Source organism: Pyxicephalus adspersus, chromosome 8, assembly GCF_032062135.1.
Source record: "Pyxicephalus adspersus chromosome 8, UCB_Pads_2.0, whole genome shotgun sequence".
NCBI lineage: Eukaryota > Metazoa > Chordata > Amphibia > Anura > Pyxicephalidae > Pyxicephalus > Pyxicephalus adspersus.
The window spans coordinates 510,309-524,043 of record NC_092865.1 but is presented as its reverse complement, the minus strand read 5'-3'; the positions used below and the strand labels follow the sequence as shown (position 1 = coordinate 524,043).

The 13,735-nt window shown below is 50.6% G+C and overlaps 3 protein-coding genes across 4 annotated transcripts in view; 1 reads left to right on the top strand and 2 right to left on the bottom strand.

Annotated features, from left to right (window-relative positions):
* CCDC24 (coiled-coil domain containing 24) overlaps positions 1-309 on the bottom strand; it is a 3,166-nt gene extending 2,857 nt beyond the window's left edge. The window contains exon 1 of the mRNA XM_072419271.1: positions 52-309. The gene's annotated coding sequence lies outside the window, so the exon portion shown is untranslated. The remainder of the gene's footprint in view (positions 1-51) is intronic.
* Positions 310-1,306: 997 nt separating this feature from the next.
* On the top strand, positions 1,307-8,211 carry LOC140336283 (von Willebrand factor C domain-containing protein 2-like). 2 transcript variants are annotated; one of them, XR_011921863.1, is made up of 4 exons: positions 1,307-2,362; positions 5,561-5,690; positions 6,189-6,951; positions 7,022-8,211. XR_011921863.1 is itself a non-coding variant. In XM_072419270.1 (3 exons), the coding sequence occupies exons 1-3, from the start codon at positions 2,018-2,020 to the stop codon at positions 6,374-6,376; spliced, it is 663 nt and encodes a 220-aa protein (XP_072275371.1). In that variant the 5' UTR covers positions 1,307-2,017; the 3' UTR covers positions 6,377-8,211. The 2 variants fall into 2 exon arrangements, 1 of the variants encoding a protein (XP_072275371.1); XM_072419270.1 differs by having other exon boundaries at positions 6,189-8,211.
* Positions 8,212-8,318: 107 nt separating this feature from the next.
* On the bottom strand, positions 8,319-13,412 carry B4GALT2 (beta-1,4-galactosyltransferase 2; the record flags this gene model as incomplete). The annotated part of the gene is given in 4 exon segments (XM_072419269.1): positions 8,319-11,136; positions 11,378-11,482; positions 12,297-12,419; positions 13,225-13,412. Coding segments are annotated over 4 exon segments (567 nt in total), but the record flags the coding sequence as incomplete, so codon positions are not given.
* Between the last annotated feature and the right edge of the window lie 323 nt (positions 13,413-13,735).

Below are 13,735 nucleotides of genomic sequence, written 5' to 3'. Positions count from 1 at the left end.
CCCCCATGCAGCCCCCCCCCCCCCATTAAAGGCTCTGAGCTGAGCACCCACCTGGGCACCTGCAGTTCTCCTGGGGGGGCTGTGGTTGGATAACAGGTGGGTCCTATGCAGGAAGTGCTGGAGAATCTGTTTGAGGGCCCCATCCTTCCCTAGGGCCATTGGGGTGACAACACTATGTCCTGTGTCCCTCTTGTGTTGTCATCCTGTCAGATCCCGTTTCCTGGATGGTCACATGACTGGTGGGTGGGGTCCTATGGAAGGTAAAGGGACTCGGTGACACCTGGAGGACAAGGTTTTTCGGGCTGTGCTGTGATTGGCTGGTCTGTCCCGGATTCCTCGCCTGTCGCCAGAGGACGTCCCAGAGACAAGTTCAGACCAGATGTGCCCAGGGGGAGGACGCTGCGCATTCCCCTCACCCCCATAGAATTTATATTACCCTGCGGTGTTCATTCCTCGCATGCCTCTCCCTAATACACAAATGTCTCCATCTGCCCCCAATGGTCCAGATTTGCCCTCCCTGGGTGTAGTACTGCCCCCTACGGGTCTGTGGGGTTTTCTGTGCCCTAGAGGATTGTACCCCCAGAGGATCCAAAGGATGTCAGCAGCTCAGCCGCAGGTCAGGTGCACCTGTCAGTGAATTGATAATAAATGCCCCGGGGCCCAATCACATCCCTGCCCCGCGGGGACACCCCTATGAGACAGCCGCCCAGAATCCTGGGCCCCCAATACTTCTGGCCCCGCTCTGTGCTTTGTTGTCCTGTGGTGCGGGGGAGGAGGTGCATTGGGGTGCTGCAGGGACACGCATGGTAACACGCTATTCAGCACAGATCACGTATGTAACACGTATGGGGGGAGTATGGGGGGAATGATCCCAGGACTACAGAACCCCTCCCCACCATCTCCAGGCCATGAGGGGGGGAGTGCTCAGGAATAGCTGGAAACAGAAGGGAGCCAATCAGAGACGCTCATTGTTGGGGTCATGAACCCTATAAAGTCCTCCATTTATGTGACCCCAGTTCTATATATTTGCCCCCCGGGGTTGGTGGGTGGCAGTGATTATCTCCGGCGGATCATTTACATGAACTTCCTGTGCTGGCAGTGCCAGGCTGGGCACATCAAAGTGATCTGAGGGCCACAAGTGACAGGAGCTGTCAGGCGGGCATGGGGGGTGGAGGCTGGCACATCTCTGTACGGGGGGGGGGGTAATGCCCCCGTATACAGTAGGGGGGGGCTGTCATCCCATTATGGTTAGTAGGAGGGGAGGGGAGGAATCACATGCTGAATCCAGCCCAGAGACAGAGCAGAAGAATGAGTCTGTAATGGGAGCTTCATCCACCCAGAGATCCCCCCACCCCACTCCCAAATTATAAAAGAGGAGCCAAGTGGGGGCCACTCACACACTGCAGCCTGACAGGGCAAACTTCAGGCAAGCTGCAGCGCTGGGATCTACAAGATATACCCTTCTACAGGACCCCCGGGATCTACCCAGCCATAGGACCCCCAGGATCTACCCAACACTGCTTCACTGGGATCTACAAGATCTAGCCTTCTACAGGACTCCCCAGGATCCTCTGCACCACAGGACCCCCGGGATCTATCCAGCCACAGGACCCCCGGGATCTATCCAGCTACAAGACCTCCTTAGATCTTCTCAGCCCATGAATCTACCCAACCTTAGGAATCACTGCCTCCCAGGATCTACCAAGCACCTGGAACTTCTCTGATCCAATAGGACTCCATGTGAGCTTCTCTGCATTCTATTTTGGGATCATTTGTTGCCCCTGTCTGGTAGATCGGGATCTGGTCATTATTTAGAGGCTGGACCTGCCTTCAGACCATCCTTTGTACCCCCCAGTCAGGTGATCCCTATTGTGTAACCCCACAGAGGATCGGGCACCCTACAGTCCTCATTGTGCAGGAATACCGGGACTGATCCTGACACCCACCACACGTTGGCACCGGTTCTGGAGGACCACGGCAGAAGGTAATTGGCAGGATTGTCTCGGTGTCACCAAACATGGCATCTGCCAGGGCTGGCACCATGCTGGAGAGATGGGCACCGAGCACCCTGCTGTGCCTGCTCCTGATTAGTGAGGTTGGGCTGTCTGTGGCTCACCAGGTGAACACGTGTGAAGCCAATGGCAGCGTCTACTATGTTGGCGAGTGGTATTTCCTGGACTCCGATCATTGTACGCAGTGTGAGTGTACCACCGAGGGACCATCTTGTGCCAGGACGGAGTGCACTGCCCTGCCACCTGCCTGCATGCATGTCAGTCACTACCCCACCGACTGCTGCCCACGCTGCGAGAAGATTGGCTGTGAGTACCGAGGAGAAGTCTACGAGCTGGGCGAGCACTTCCAGGTACCAACATTCTGTGCCACCTCACACTGAACAGATCTGCCCATTGTGCCCCCTATACTTCACCTCTGCCACCTGCTCATACTGCCCATTGTGCCCCCTATACCCCCCCCCACCCCCCTGGTATAAATATAGTATTCACTAATTTGTGACACGTATTCATTGGTTGCTGGTCACATGACACTGATGGTGTATTTGTTCCGTTGCCCCCCCAGCCCGGGGTTTGTACTTTGTGCCCCCCTTCCCTGGCGCTCTTCCATCAGCCCGGAGTCCAGGAATTGTCCCCACGTCTGTACAGCGCTGGCCCTACAAGCCAACTCGTCCTAAATTTAGTCTGCGACTCCCTGGGGTCACATTCCCAGCCAGAGGATTCGGGTTTCCGGCCCAGACACAGAGAGCGCAGTGCCCATCGCCGGCTCAACATTCCAGCAACTGTGAAGGGGCCCCGGGCGGTGACACCGCATACATGGAAAAAATCCCACCGGCTTAACCCTTCAATGGGCCACCCCAAAATAAGGGATAGGGGGAACGGGAGAGGGGTTCATTGCTTGGCCGGGATTGGTCCAACCGAAACAGAAAGCCAATCAGAGAATAAACAGAAAAATATTGGCAAAGGCATAGAGGCCTCTAGTGATGGTGACCCCACAATTCTATCTATATAGGGGTACAGGACCTCCTTCCGGAATCAGGACCTCCTTCCTCCTGCCGGTGACCCCTCTAGTGATGGTGACTTGGGGTTGGCCGATGTCCGCTGGTTTTCCCATCACACAGATTGGCTGCTCACCAGGCTGCTGTAATCTCTCTTGGGGGGTTGTTTACATGTTTTTACCCCTGGATTTGCCCCCCATGTGGCATTGTAAGTACCACAAATACCCCAGATTTCAATCTTGGCTGAGATCTGTGTTGGGGGTTTTATAACTTCGGTTTACATTTTGGACATTTCTAATGCTCTTCTCATCCGAGATCTGCAGCTTTCATGTAAACCCGGGAATCCTGCCATGGTGATCTTTGTTCAGGCACTTCCTGTTAGAGGGAATCTGGCCCGGAATTGCCCTATTGCCCCTTCTCGTTTTGTTTTTAGTATTTATGGCTCCTTGGGGCAGAGATAACTCTGTGATCTGTTGAATGGTTTTGTTTTTCGTTTTATTCTTAGGGAGATCCCAGCCCCCACCCTAAAATGGGATTTATAGGTCCTGGAGGGGCAGACTGGGGGTCAGGGGCAGTAAGGGGGTCAGGGGCAGTAAGGGGGTCGCCATCAGAATCACCACACAAGGGAAATTTTACAGTTTAAACTTGTAAAAATATTTCCGACGTTTCCAAGGATCCCAGCCCCCCCGACTGAATTTTCCCCATGGTGTCACAGTAGGTGGAGCACAGGACAGGTGACACCAAATATTGGGACCCCCCAATGTCCCCAGCTGGGGGACCCCAACTCGCAGAGTCACATGACTTGAATTGCTGCCATCTGTGAGGTGTTGGAGGAGCCTCTTCCTGCTCCGATATCGCTGTATATGGGAAACATCGGGGGGGCGTAAATGGTCCCAGATGTGGAGGGAGTACAGGACTTATATGAGGCTGGGGGCCCCGGGGCCGTTACCTGATAGTCCTTTTACCAAACTGGGGCCCCACTGTCTGTACAATGTACACAGCTGGGGCCCTTTCACCTGTTCAAGGATGGGGGCCCCTGAGGGTGTTCCCCATGAATTGGAGTATTGCTGAGAATCATCCAAAAGATGGCTCTGTCCTTCTGAAGAGAAAAGTAGATGGGGGAGGGGCATTATGTGACCTCTGTGAGGGGTAACAACACCTGGTGGTGTCTCAGCTTGCTGCCCCTGGCATGTAACATGTGACCAATGACAGGTCCTCTTTATTCTCTATGGAAACCAGCTACTATTTTGGTGCTTTGAAATAACGGTGACTCCCTCCCATCGGAGCGTTTCATCTGTCGGATCTCCAGGTGGTGGCGATATCGGATGTTTTCCTGCTCTGAGCGAATGAAAAGCGGCGATTGTTGTGCAGCTGAGCGCGGCGTCCCCGACACACACAGGGCTGTCTGTTCTCCAGGACAACTTTTATCAGCCGCCATGAAAACGTTAGCATCGGTGGGATTATTCCTGGGTTTGGGATGGAGGGGGTCTGTGGGGGGGCTATGGAGGGGGTCTGTGGGGGGACTATGGAGGGGGTTTGTGGGGGGGACTATGGAGGGGGGTCTGTAGGGGGTCCTGAAACATGTCATGGCGATATGGAATATGCTCTCAGGAAATTCTTCCTTCATATTCAGATATTACAGATCGCCTGGCTGCTGCTAACACTCCCATAAAGAGAACCTGTCGTCCTGTACATAATGGGATATTGTACCCCCATGCAGTGCAGATAAAGTCAATTGATGGGAGATTGATCAGGAAGGGGGGGTCAGGTGATTTCCACTGAAATCCATTCAATGTTGATTGATCCAAAGCCATATAACAATCAATATTTTCTGATTGATGTTTAATCACATTGATTGTCTGCCTCTGATCAGGGTATGCTGGACGGTGGTCACATGACATTACTGGGGGACATTGATCCCATCGCTCCCCCACCATTCTCCTGGAGACCAGACTATGGGGGGAGTCCTGCCAAGCACTGACCAGGAACAAGCATGCATCCCTTGTTGATGTCCTGGTGTCAGTGACTTGGAATGCACTGCACCGCGAGGTGATCCCTTCCCTACTGACACTGTCTGATCCATTATAACACAGTGGCTGCATGTCCTGCGTCCGGTTGTCAGTCCCGGAATTCTGTCCCGCAGGATTCTCCTGTTATAGACCGCTGACTGCTGCTGTGTCGTCTTGTGCAGGGGGACCGGTCTTGTCTCCGCCCCCTCATGAAGTTTTCTGCAGGCAGCCTATAGTGGGCGGGGTTTTTGGGCCCCTCCCACAGCTCTGCACAGGCCACAGCAATACATTTACATGGAAGTTTTGCGTACAATTCTTCCCTACTAATACTGCTGGAAGGAAATTCTCAGATAGTGACCAGTGCAATTATATGAGTATATAGGACAAGCGGGTCGGACGCAGCCTCAGACCCCCCCATCCATCCGGACCATTGCATGAAATGGGAATCCGCTGACCTGCAAGTCATTTGTGTTTTATTCGCAGCTCCGGCCTCAGGCTTCACCTCCCTGCATGGAGTCACTGAATTGTATTTGTTCTCTTGCAGCCCTCTGAATGCGAGCAATGCACCTGTGATAACGATGGCATCGCCCGCTGTCTTGTGGCAGATTGTGCCCCTCCACCCTGTGTGAACCCCGTCTATGAAAAGGGGGAGTGCTGCCCTCGCTGCAAGGACGGTGAGTGATATTGCGTCTCTATTACTGCATTGGGGGGGGGGGGCGCTATCTGGGGTATGAACATGGAGGGCAGAGAATTGGGGGTCCAATGGAGTTCATGCCTTCTGGTAATGTATGGTAAAATGCTTCTTACTGCAACATAATACTCCAACATTCATTCCAGGTGTAAGGGGGGTGAATGTATCCCCAGTGCAGCCAATCTCAGCTGGGCATACCGATACCTTTTATTACTTTTGGTGTTTTGGTGGGATCAATGGGTCAGCTTTAAGGGGTGCACAATAATTCGGGGCACGGGGCATTGTAATGCGTGAACAGAATGCAACACAAAGCTGTCAGTGGCAATTGCTGCTGTACAGGAAGATGGCAGACATGGGGGGTGCGTTGTGAATGATGGGGTGGGTGGGGGTGCATTAATAAATGCCAGGCAATCCTCTTATTGCTACAACACCGGTAAAGCAACCAATGACAATCATTTTCCTTTCTCTTTTCCCTCTTCAGGCCCGAACTGTTATGCGGATGCCACCCAGAGGCGGGTGATCCCGGCCGGGCAGTACTTCTGGGTGGACTCCTGCACCAAATGTCGCTGTCACGACGGGCAGGATGTGGGCTATTGGGAAGGAAACCGCCTGGCCAAATGTGAGAAAACCAAAAACTGTGCCCCACAGGAGGGCCAGGAGAACTCATAGAGGGCAAAGGTCCCCGGACACGGCCCTTGTGACGCCAATATCTCACAACATGGCAGACATGGGGCGACCTTATTAGTATTCCAGTATATCATTGTCTGTCTTATATCGTATTCACAGTCTACAGGCCGCCAGGTGACAACTCAAACCCTGCACATAGAATAGGTGTCACTCACAGTATGGAGTACTTCCTGTTCAGGTTTACTCATGTCTCTCCTTCATACATATCAGACTCGGCGACGGCTCTACCAGGGTCAATGGTTCCCCAAGGCAGCAGTGCAATCCGGTGATGGAAGTGGCCACAACCGTAATCATAGGAAATCAGATTTCTGTTTAATAAAATAACCGGGAACTCAATCCGCATACCCTGCTTGGAATTCTTAGATTTAGCCTTATATTGACTAAAAATCAGGAAGTGACATCACAGGGTGAGTGACACCAGAGAGAGTGACATCACAGGGTGAGTGGGTGACATCACAGGGTGAGTGACATCACAGGGTGAGTGACACCAGAGAGTGCGTGACATCAGAGGGTGCGTGACATCAGAGAGTGCGTGACATCACAGGGTGACATCACAGGCTGAGTGACATCACAGGGTGAGTGGGTGACATCACAGGCTGAGTGACATCAGAGAGAGTGACATCACAGGGTGAGTGGGTGACATCACAGGGTGAGTGACATCACAGGGTGACATCACAGGCTGAGTGACATCACAGGGTGCAAGGGGTTCCCATATTTAGGTGCTGATGACTTTGTATTCGTTTACTTGGACTCTGGTCATAGAAGAGGACTGTGTGGCTTGGTATAGTTCATTCTAGAGTTCCCCTTTATAATAAAGGACAGGCTGCCCCATTAGGCAGGGCCGTGTATGACTCCGCTCAGATGTGTTGCTAGTCACAGTCACATTAGATGTGAAATGTAAAGGCTGGAAAATGCTGAAACGCGTCGGCCAAATCTGTGGCCGGAGAGATGGAAATCTATAATTGTGTGTTATGATTTGTACGAGCCGATTATAGAACGTCGGTCTGCGGAGTGCCAGGTGGGGGGGGGGGGGGGGCAACGGGAGGACAAAGGAAATGTCTACCAATAAAATGAATCTTTTACAGCCGATTCCGGGTGTTTATTTTTGTTCCACATTCACCTGCAGCTGCTCAGCGCTCCCAACTCTGGGAATTCCCACTATGGATGGAGGAAATCAAAACAAATGTTCCCGTCTTTCCACAGCGTTCCCTCCGGAATACCCCCAGGGCTGAGCCGGAGGAATGTGGGGATTTATTTTCTGGGATTTTGGACACAAATACACAATTTATATTATGAACATAAATCGCCATATACAAAAGCTCAAGCTAGGTAGCCCTCCTCCTACAAGTAACTAATAGACCAAATCCCTCAGATATCTGAACCCGACGCGTTTCACGTATTATTCACACGGCTCCCTTGCTGCGTGAATCCTGAACATTGGCACTATCCGTGTTTCTATAACAGACGTTTATTTTATCATTGCTCATGAGATCCCAGCAAATCTTTATCAGGAATTTAAATGTTCATCCAAATTTCGGGAGGACACCGTATTGGACTTTCTGTAACAACGACTCCATTAGTCTCTTGCCGTGTCTTGGGATTTCAATACTTACACGTTTCAGCGGAACAGAATCAGTCTGAGATCATTTCCACCATTTATTCCACAAAACTCGTCGGGTTCCATTCCTTCCAATCATTAGAAGAGTCTAAGAACGGATTTGTAGCAAACTTTGTGTTTGTAATTTTGATGTACAATGAAAGAGTAATTGTTGTTATGAATTTTGTATTAATAAAGTTAGACAATTTAATGATCAGTACCACTGACATTCCATGATTGTTTTCAACCCAAAACCCCCAGCAGGCACCAGGGCTGGGCAGAGTAGTCGTTGGCACGTGTTGGCTGGCACCCCGGGACACAACGGACTCCATTTTCAGGATTATTTTATGAAAACTGTAAAGGCAATATAATTACAATGTGTTTTCTTTTCAAACCTTCTTTCACTCAGTTATAGAAAAACAATTATAAGAAGCATCCAATGTACAGAGGCTGCCCGCTCCCTCCCGTTCTGTGGGGGCCACATCACCGTACCCGCCACGTGTAGCACTGAGCCCCTAATACGGCCCAGACATGGGGCGGCTCCACCCTGATCCAACAATCACCAATCATATCTCTCAACCTGATTCCTGGGCCCCTGCGTGGGAGAAATGTGAAATGCGTCAGCGAACATTGCACCGGGGCCGGTGATACCGCTATACATTCATTCTGACAATATACGGCATGGCGGACGTTCTATACAAGGATGGGGGAAATACCCCGGGCACCGCACTGAGATGTCTGAATGGGGACCACGGGGTGCAAATCTGCTGAAATGATTGATGATTTGTTCTGCTGTCATTCCCAGTTTTCTAAATTTCACATTTTCATACCCAAATTTAGCAAATCATCTTAATATTTCACCAAGCTCTCTGCTATTGGCTACACTATCATCATGTGACTTTAACCAGCCAATAACAATCATTCTGATATTTGGTCGCACCTCCCACCTCAGCTTGCAGCATATTTGGTGCATTTTTAGCAAGCGCTTCCCCCATAGGGCTGAATGGGCCATAATCAAAACACAGTGGGGTAAATGGGCCGAAATGGAGGAGGCCACCAGGAATCAGGTGGATACCAAGTTATAAAACCCCCTAAATTTCCTGCATGAATTGGGTGCCAAAAAATCATTCACCTGGACCAACCCTACCGGACAGCATCGCACAGCAACACTTTACATGCCAAGGTACAGCAAGCAGTCTCCATCCCGGCGCTGCAGCCGGAGGTCCTTCTGTGTCCAACCTACTGTGCCAATCCCATTGTGCGCCCCACCCCTGCGGAGCCAACTTCCCCCTGGAAACTGCTGTGCGGACATCACCTATAGTGCCTTCTCCTTGACACGTTCCCAGCTATGGTGCCCTCCATCTTCTCACCCATGGCGCCCTCCCCTCACCATCTTCACACTTATGGCGCCCTCCCCCCGTCATCTTCTCACCTATGGCGCCCTCCCCCCGTCATCTTCTCACCTATGGTACCCTCCCAGCCCTCCATTCAGCATTTCTCCTCACATTCGGCAGCATATGGCACAAAGTTCCGGTGCGGCTCCGCATTTCATTCTCCAGGGAGATAAGGCAGCGAGTTCACATTTGTCAGATCCTTGGATCTCTTGCTCTAACACTGTCCACATGCTGATATTTGGGTAAGGCCCATTTCACAGCTGCCCAATATATGAGTATAAACTACATGCATGGCCTGTGTATATCTGGAAGGGGATCTCATGCACATCCTGGTTAAGGTTCAATTATAGAAAACCATCTCCACCAGCTGAAACACATAAAACGGAAAAGACTGGGACAGAACACAAAGACTGCAAACCTCCGTCCGGACCACAAGGGGGTGCTGTGACATATTTGGGGGGGGGGGGGGGGTTAATGTGCTTTTAGCAGCTTGCAGCACTTTTCATAGTAATATTCCAATGCATCTGGATATTTATAATAAAGTGTAGGGGGAGGTGTCGCCTGCAGGGGGCGCAATGTGGCGGCTTTGATGTGGGTGGAGCCACATACAGAAAGTGCTGTGAGTGTAAAGAATCCATAGGTAGCTACAAGAGCATGTAGAGAATTGTCCACCATGAATGATGGAATCTGCATTCTTCTCACACTTGTGGTGTGTGGTTCCCTCTGGACTCAAATCAAGAAATCTGGGATTTACCTGCACCGGAAAAAAGCAAAAACTGTGCAGCTTCCATGCAATGTAACTTCCTCCCTATTGGGTGGCGGCATTTCCAAGTGTCGGATTCCGAGGGAGGAGGATGGGCGTCTTTTCTGCGTTTCACATTCCCACTGAGTCCTCCCCTACAGAGAGGGAAGCCAACCAAACATTCCACAATATACATTACATCATCGGTGACATCATTGGTGACATCATCAGTGACATCATCGGTGACATCATCAATGACATCATCGGTGACATCATCAATGACATCATCGGTGACATCATCGGTGACATCACCAGTGACATCATCGGTGTCATCATCAGTGACATCATCGGTGACATCATCAGTGACATCCTCTGTGACATCATCAGTGACATCATCAATGACATCATCGGTGACATCATCAATGACATCATCAGTGACTGCGCGCTCGCCCCCTATAGCTGCCCTGAAATTTCCCGATAAAACTTTCACCCAACAATACGTCCAAAGATGAAAACAACAAGAAAAAAGACTCGGCTTATAAAAAGACAATTATACATCGTGAGAAACCAGAAAGTGACAAAACGTTTCCCGTCAGTTGTCTGCGCTCGGCGAGCGTTCGGGGCAGATCACAGTAGATCAGCTGACGTGGTGCAAATCCCAACCAATCAATCTTCAGAGGAACCAGCTGACCGCACCATTGTAATAGCAGACCGGTAAGTGGTGAAAGTAACCAGACGGAGCCCGGGGCCGGCCGGGGGTCAGAGTCCATGTCAGTCCATTGGCTCGGAAGACCCCCAGGAAACCTCCAGTGAGGCCAAGAAGACAGAAGAGAGCCGTGGAGCGGCCATTGGAGTCCCTCAGCCCCGAGCCGGCCGCGGAGGCGGCTTGCCGATTTCCACCGTGATGTTGGTGTACATGGCGTATTTGGCGAAATGGACGACGCGGTAGTGCAAGGAGTTGATGCCGTCCTTTTTCATGGTCACTTTTGTGTTCTGAATCTTCGTGAAGCTGAAAATGAGAGAAGTCATTTATTGTACAGCGCTGCGTACTATGTTGGTGATGGGGCAGTTGAGTGCAGATGGATGGGGGAGGGCGGCGTGGGGTTGGGGCAGTTGAGTGAAGCCTGATGGGTGATGATGGGGCAGTTGAGTGCAGATGGATGGGGGAGGGTGGGGTTGGGGCAGTTGAATGAAGCCAGATGAAGAAGATGGGGTAGATCAGACGATTGGTGGAGGTATTCGGGAATTACCGTTGAGGATTGGGCTCGTTGTGCTTATCTCTCTCATGTTTGATCATTCGGTACCGTCCAATCCGGATGTCGGGTCGGGAGACTTTCATACCATTCAGAGTTATCCTGGGAAGCACAAACAGAACAATTTATAATTATTAGATACAAAGTGTCGGCCTATTATATTATTGGGGGTCCTCCGCTCCCCCCGGGGAATATTCCGGCTTTATAATCCTTTTCCTAATAACAATAATAAAAATGTCGGAGTGCCCCCTCCCCCACACGTCATCATTTCTCTTCTTCGGGAATTCGGATATCGGTGTGCAGTGTGAGCGGAATGCTTTATTTTGATTGGATGATAAATGCTGGGCTGTGATTGGTCACTGTAATTGCAAATGGGAAATGCGTCAATGGATTGGAATCACAAGAAATTATTTTGTGTTTTAGTAAATCATTCGGAATAAATTCTGTTTTTGGGAATATTGAATGTTAAATTGTGACTCCAACACAAATCTCCATTATTCCCTGCCGGGCCACTTTAATACCCGGGGGAGGGGATATTCATCTCATTACAGACACCCATTCCCCTTTTTCACACATCTACAGTCCCCCAAAATAGTTTAATGGATGGCTGAATTGGCCCTTTGTTTAATAAGTTTGGGGCCCCTGGGTAAAGGGGTCCAGGAGCTACCAGAACTTTCACTGAGCCAATGTGTTCCCCCCTCATTAAAGACTTGTTGGCTTCATCCTCCGAGGGGCCCCAGCCATGAGACGCTCAGAGTGTGATACAAGGGCCCAGAGAGAAATCGGGGGCCCCAGGCAGACAGATGAGAACAGATCTCTACATCCAATGTGTAGGGGGAGGGGCAATATTATATTACATGGAGGCAGATAGGGCAAATGTATGACATCAGAACTTTCCCCAATCTCCGGCACCAACCTGTTGTATATGTCGTCATCTTCTCCCCCCCAACCCCAATACTCGTTGGGGAAACCATTTATCTTCAGGAACTGAGCTTTAGTCAACCCCGACACTCCGCCAAAATACCCCGCATAGGGCAACCTGCAGGGGGGGGGGAAAGAAGAGACCAGTATGTGATTTACTATTACCTTCTGTACAGAGGAGCTGACACTCTAATATTATCCCACATACACACTATTATTATACATTTATATAGCTCTGACATATACCATAGTGCTAGCTGAGTGAATGATTCACCTTCCTCCATATAAAGTAATTGCCCTCCAGCTATAACTAGTGGGGCCCCCCTGTGGCCAGTTGGAGGGACGCTGCGGGGACAGGCAAGCTGGAGGACGATGTCACAGCCAGATGAGCGGCAGTTGCTCCCCGCAGAGTCGCCGATATATTATCAGGGAAATGACATCTCATTAGCAGCTCTTATTGTTCCTGAATGTCATCGCCATCTAACGCTTCCACTAAATTCCATCCCCGACATTCACACCAAAATCTATCGCCAAGGACAGAAAAATAACACCGGGGGGATTGTTACAGGGGTGTAAGGTTTGCCCCCTGCCCAGCATTTCCAGGGACCCCCCCAGTTTACACATCGGTCCCCAATATTCTGGCATTTCCATTTTTACATTTCCTTACATGCGAATGGATAATCTTTTCAAAGTGAATCACACCACATTCACTAGGTGAATCATAGAGTAATAATTCACCTTGGTAAGTGAATGGCCTGAAATCCCTTAGGGAATTGCCCCAGTTGACCATGTGGATCCCGCCCTTACCAGCTGCACAGAGGACGACTTTCACTTTTGAAGCACAAATGTAATTTTTCCTTCCTGCAGGTAAGTACCGAATTCATCACCCCACCGCAATCAGCACCGAGTATTACCAAGCTTACCGGAAGCCAAACTTGTCCATGGCGATGGCAAAATGGCGCGGCTGCTCGTAGCAGTGATAGAGGTTGCGGTCGTCCATCGGGATGAGATCCACATCACTGAAGATGAAACAATCGTACTCAGCGTCCTTCAGAGCCTCCAGGAAGCCGATATTCAGGAGCTTGGCGCGATTAAAGGTTTCTTCCCCGAACTGTACAGAGAGAATCGGAATTATAGATCTACGGACCCCGAGATTGGTGGGAACTACAACATACCCCCCCGGTGACCCCACAATTCTATCTATATAGAGGAATCAGGACCTCCTTCCTCCTGCTGGTGACCCCTCTAGTGATGGTGACCCCACAATTTCATGAAGCAGATAATATTTCCGGGCCGTGTTTCCTGGACATGCTGGGACTTATAGTTCCATAGGATTTGGAGACCCCCAGAATGTCCCCTCCCCCATGGTATTGGAGGGATTATATTATTGTGAACCTGTGACACGCTCATTTTATGGCGGCGGTGAGGGGACAC

What these genes read in the sequence shown, in the direction of transcription:
- LOC140336283 (XM_072419270.1), top strand. Translation starts at nt 2,018, where the DNA reads ATGGCATCTGCCAGGGCTGGCACCATGCTGGAGAGATGGGCACCGAGC. An exon ending in AGCTGGGCGAGCACTTCCAG is followed by an intron (nt 2,363 to 5,560) that starts GTACCAACATTC and finishes GTTCTCTTGCAG; the next exon opens with CCCTCTGAATGCGAGCAATG. An exon ending in CTGCCCTCGCTGCAAGGACG is followed by an intron (nt 5,691 to 6,188) that starts GTGAGTGATATT and finishes TTCCCTCTTCAG; the next exon opens with GCCCGAACTGTTATGCGGAT.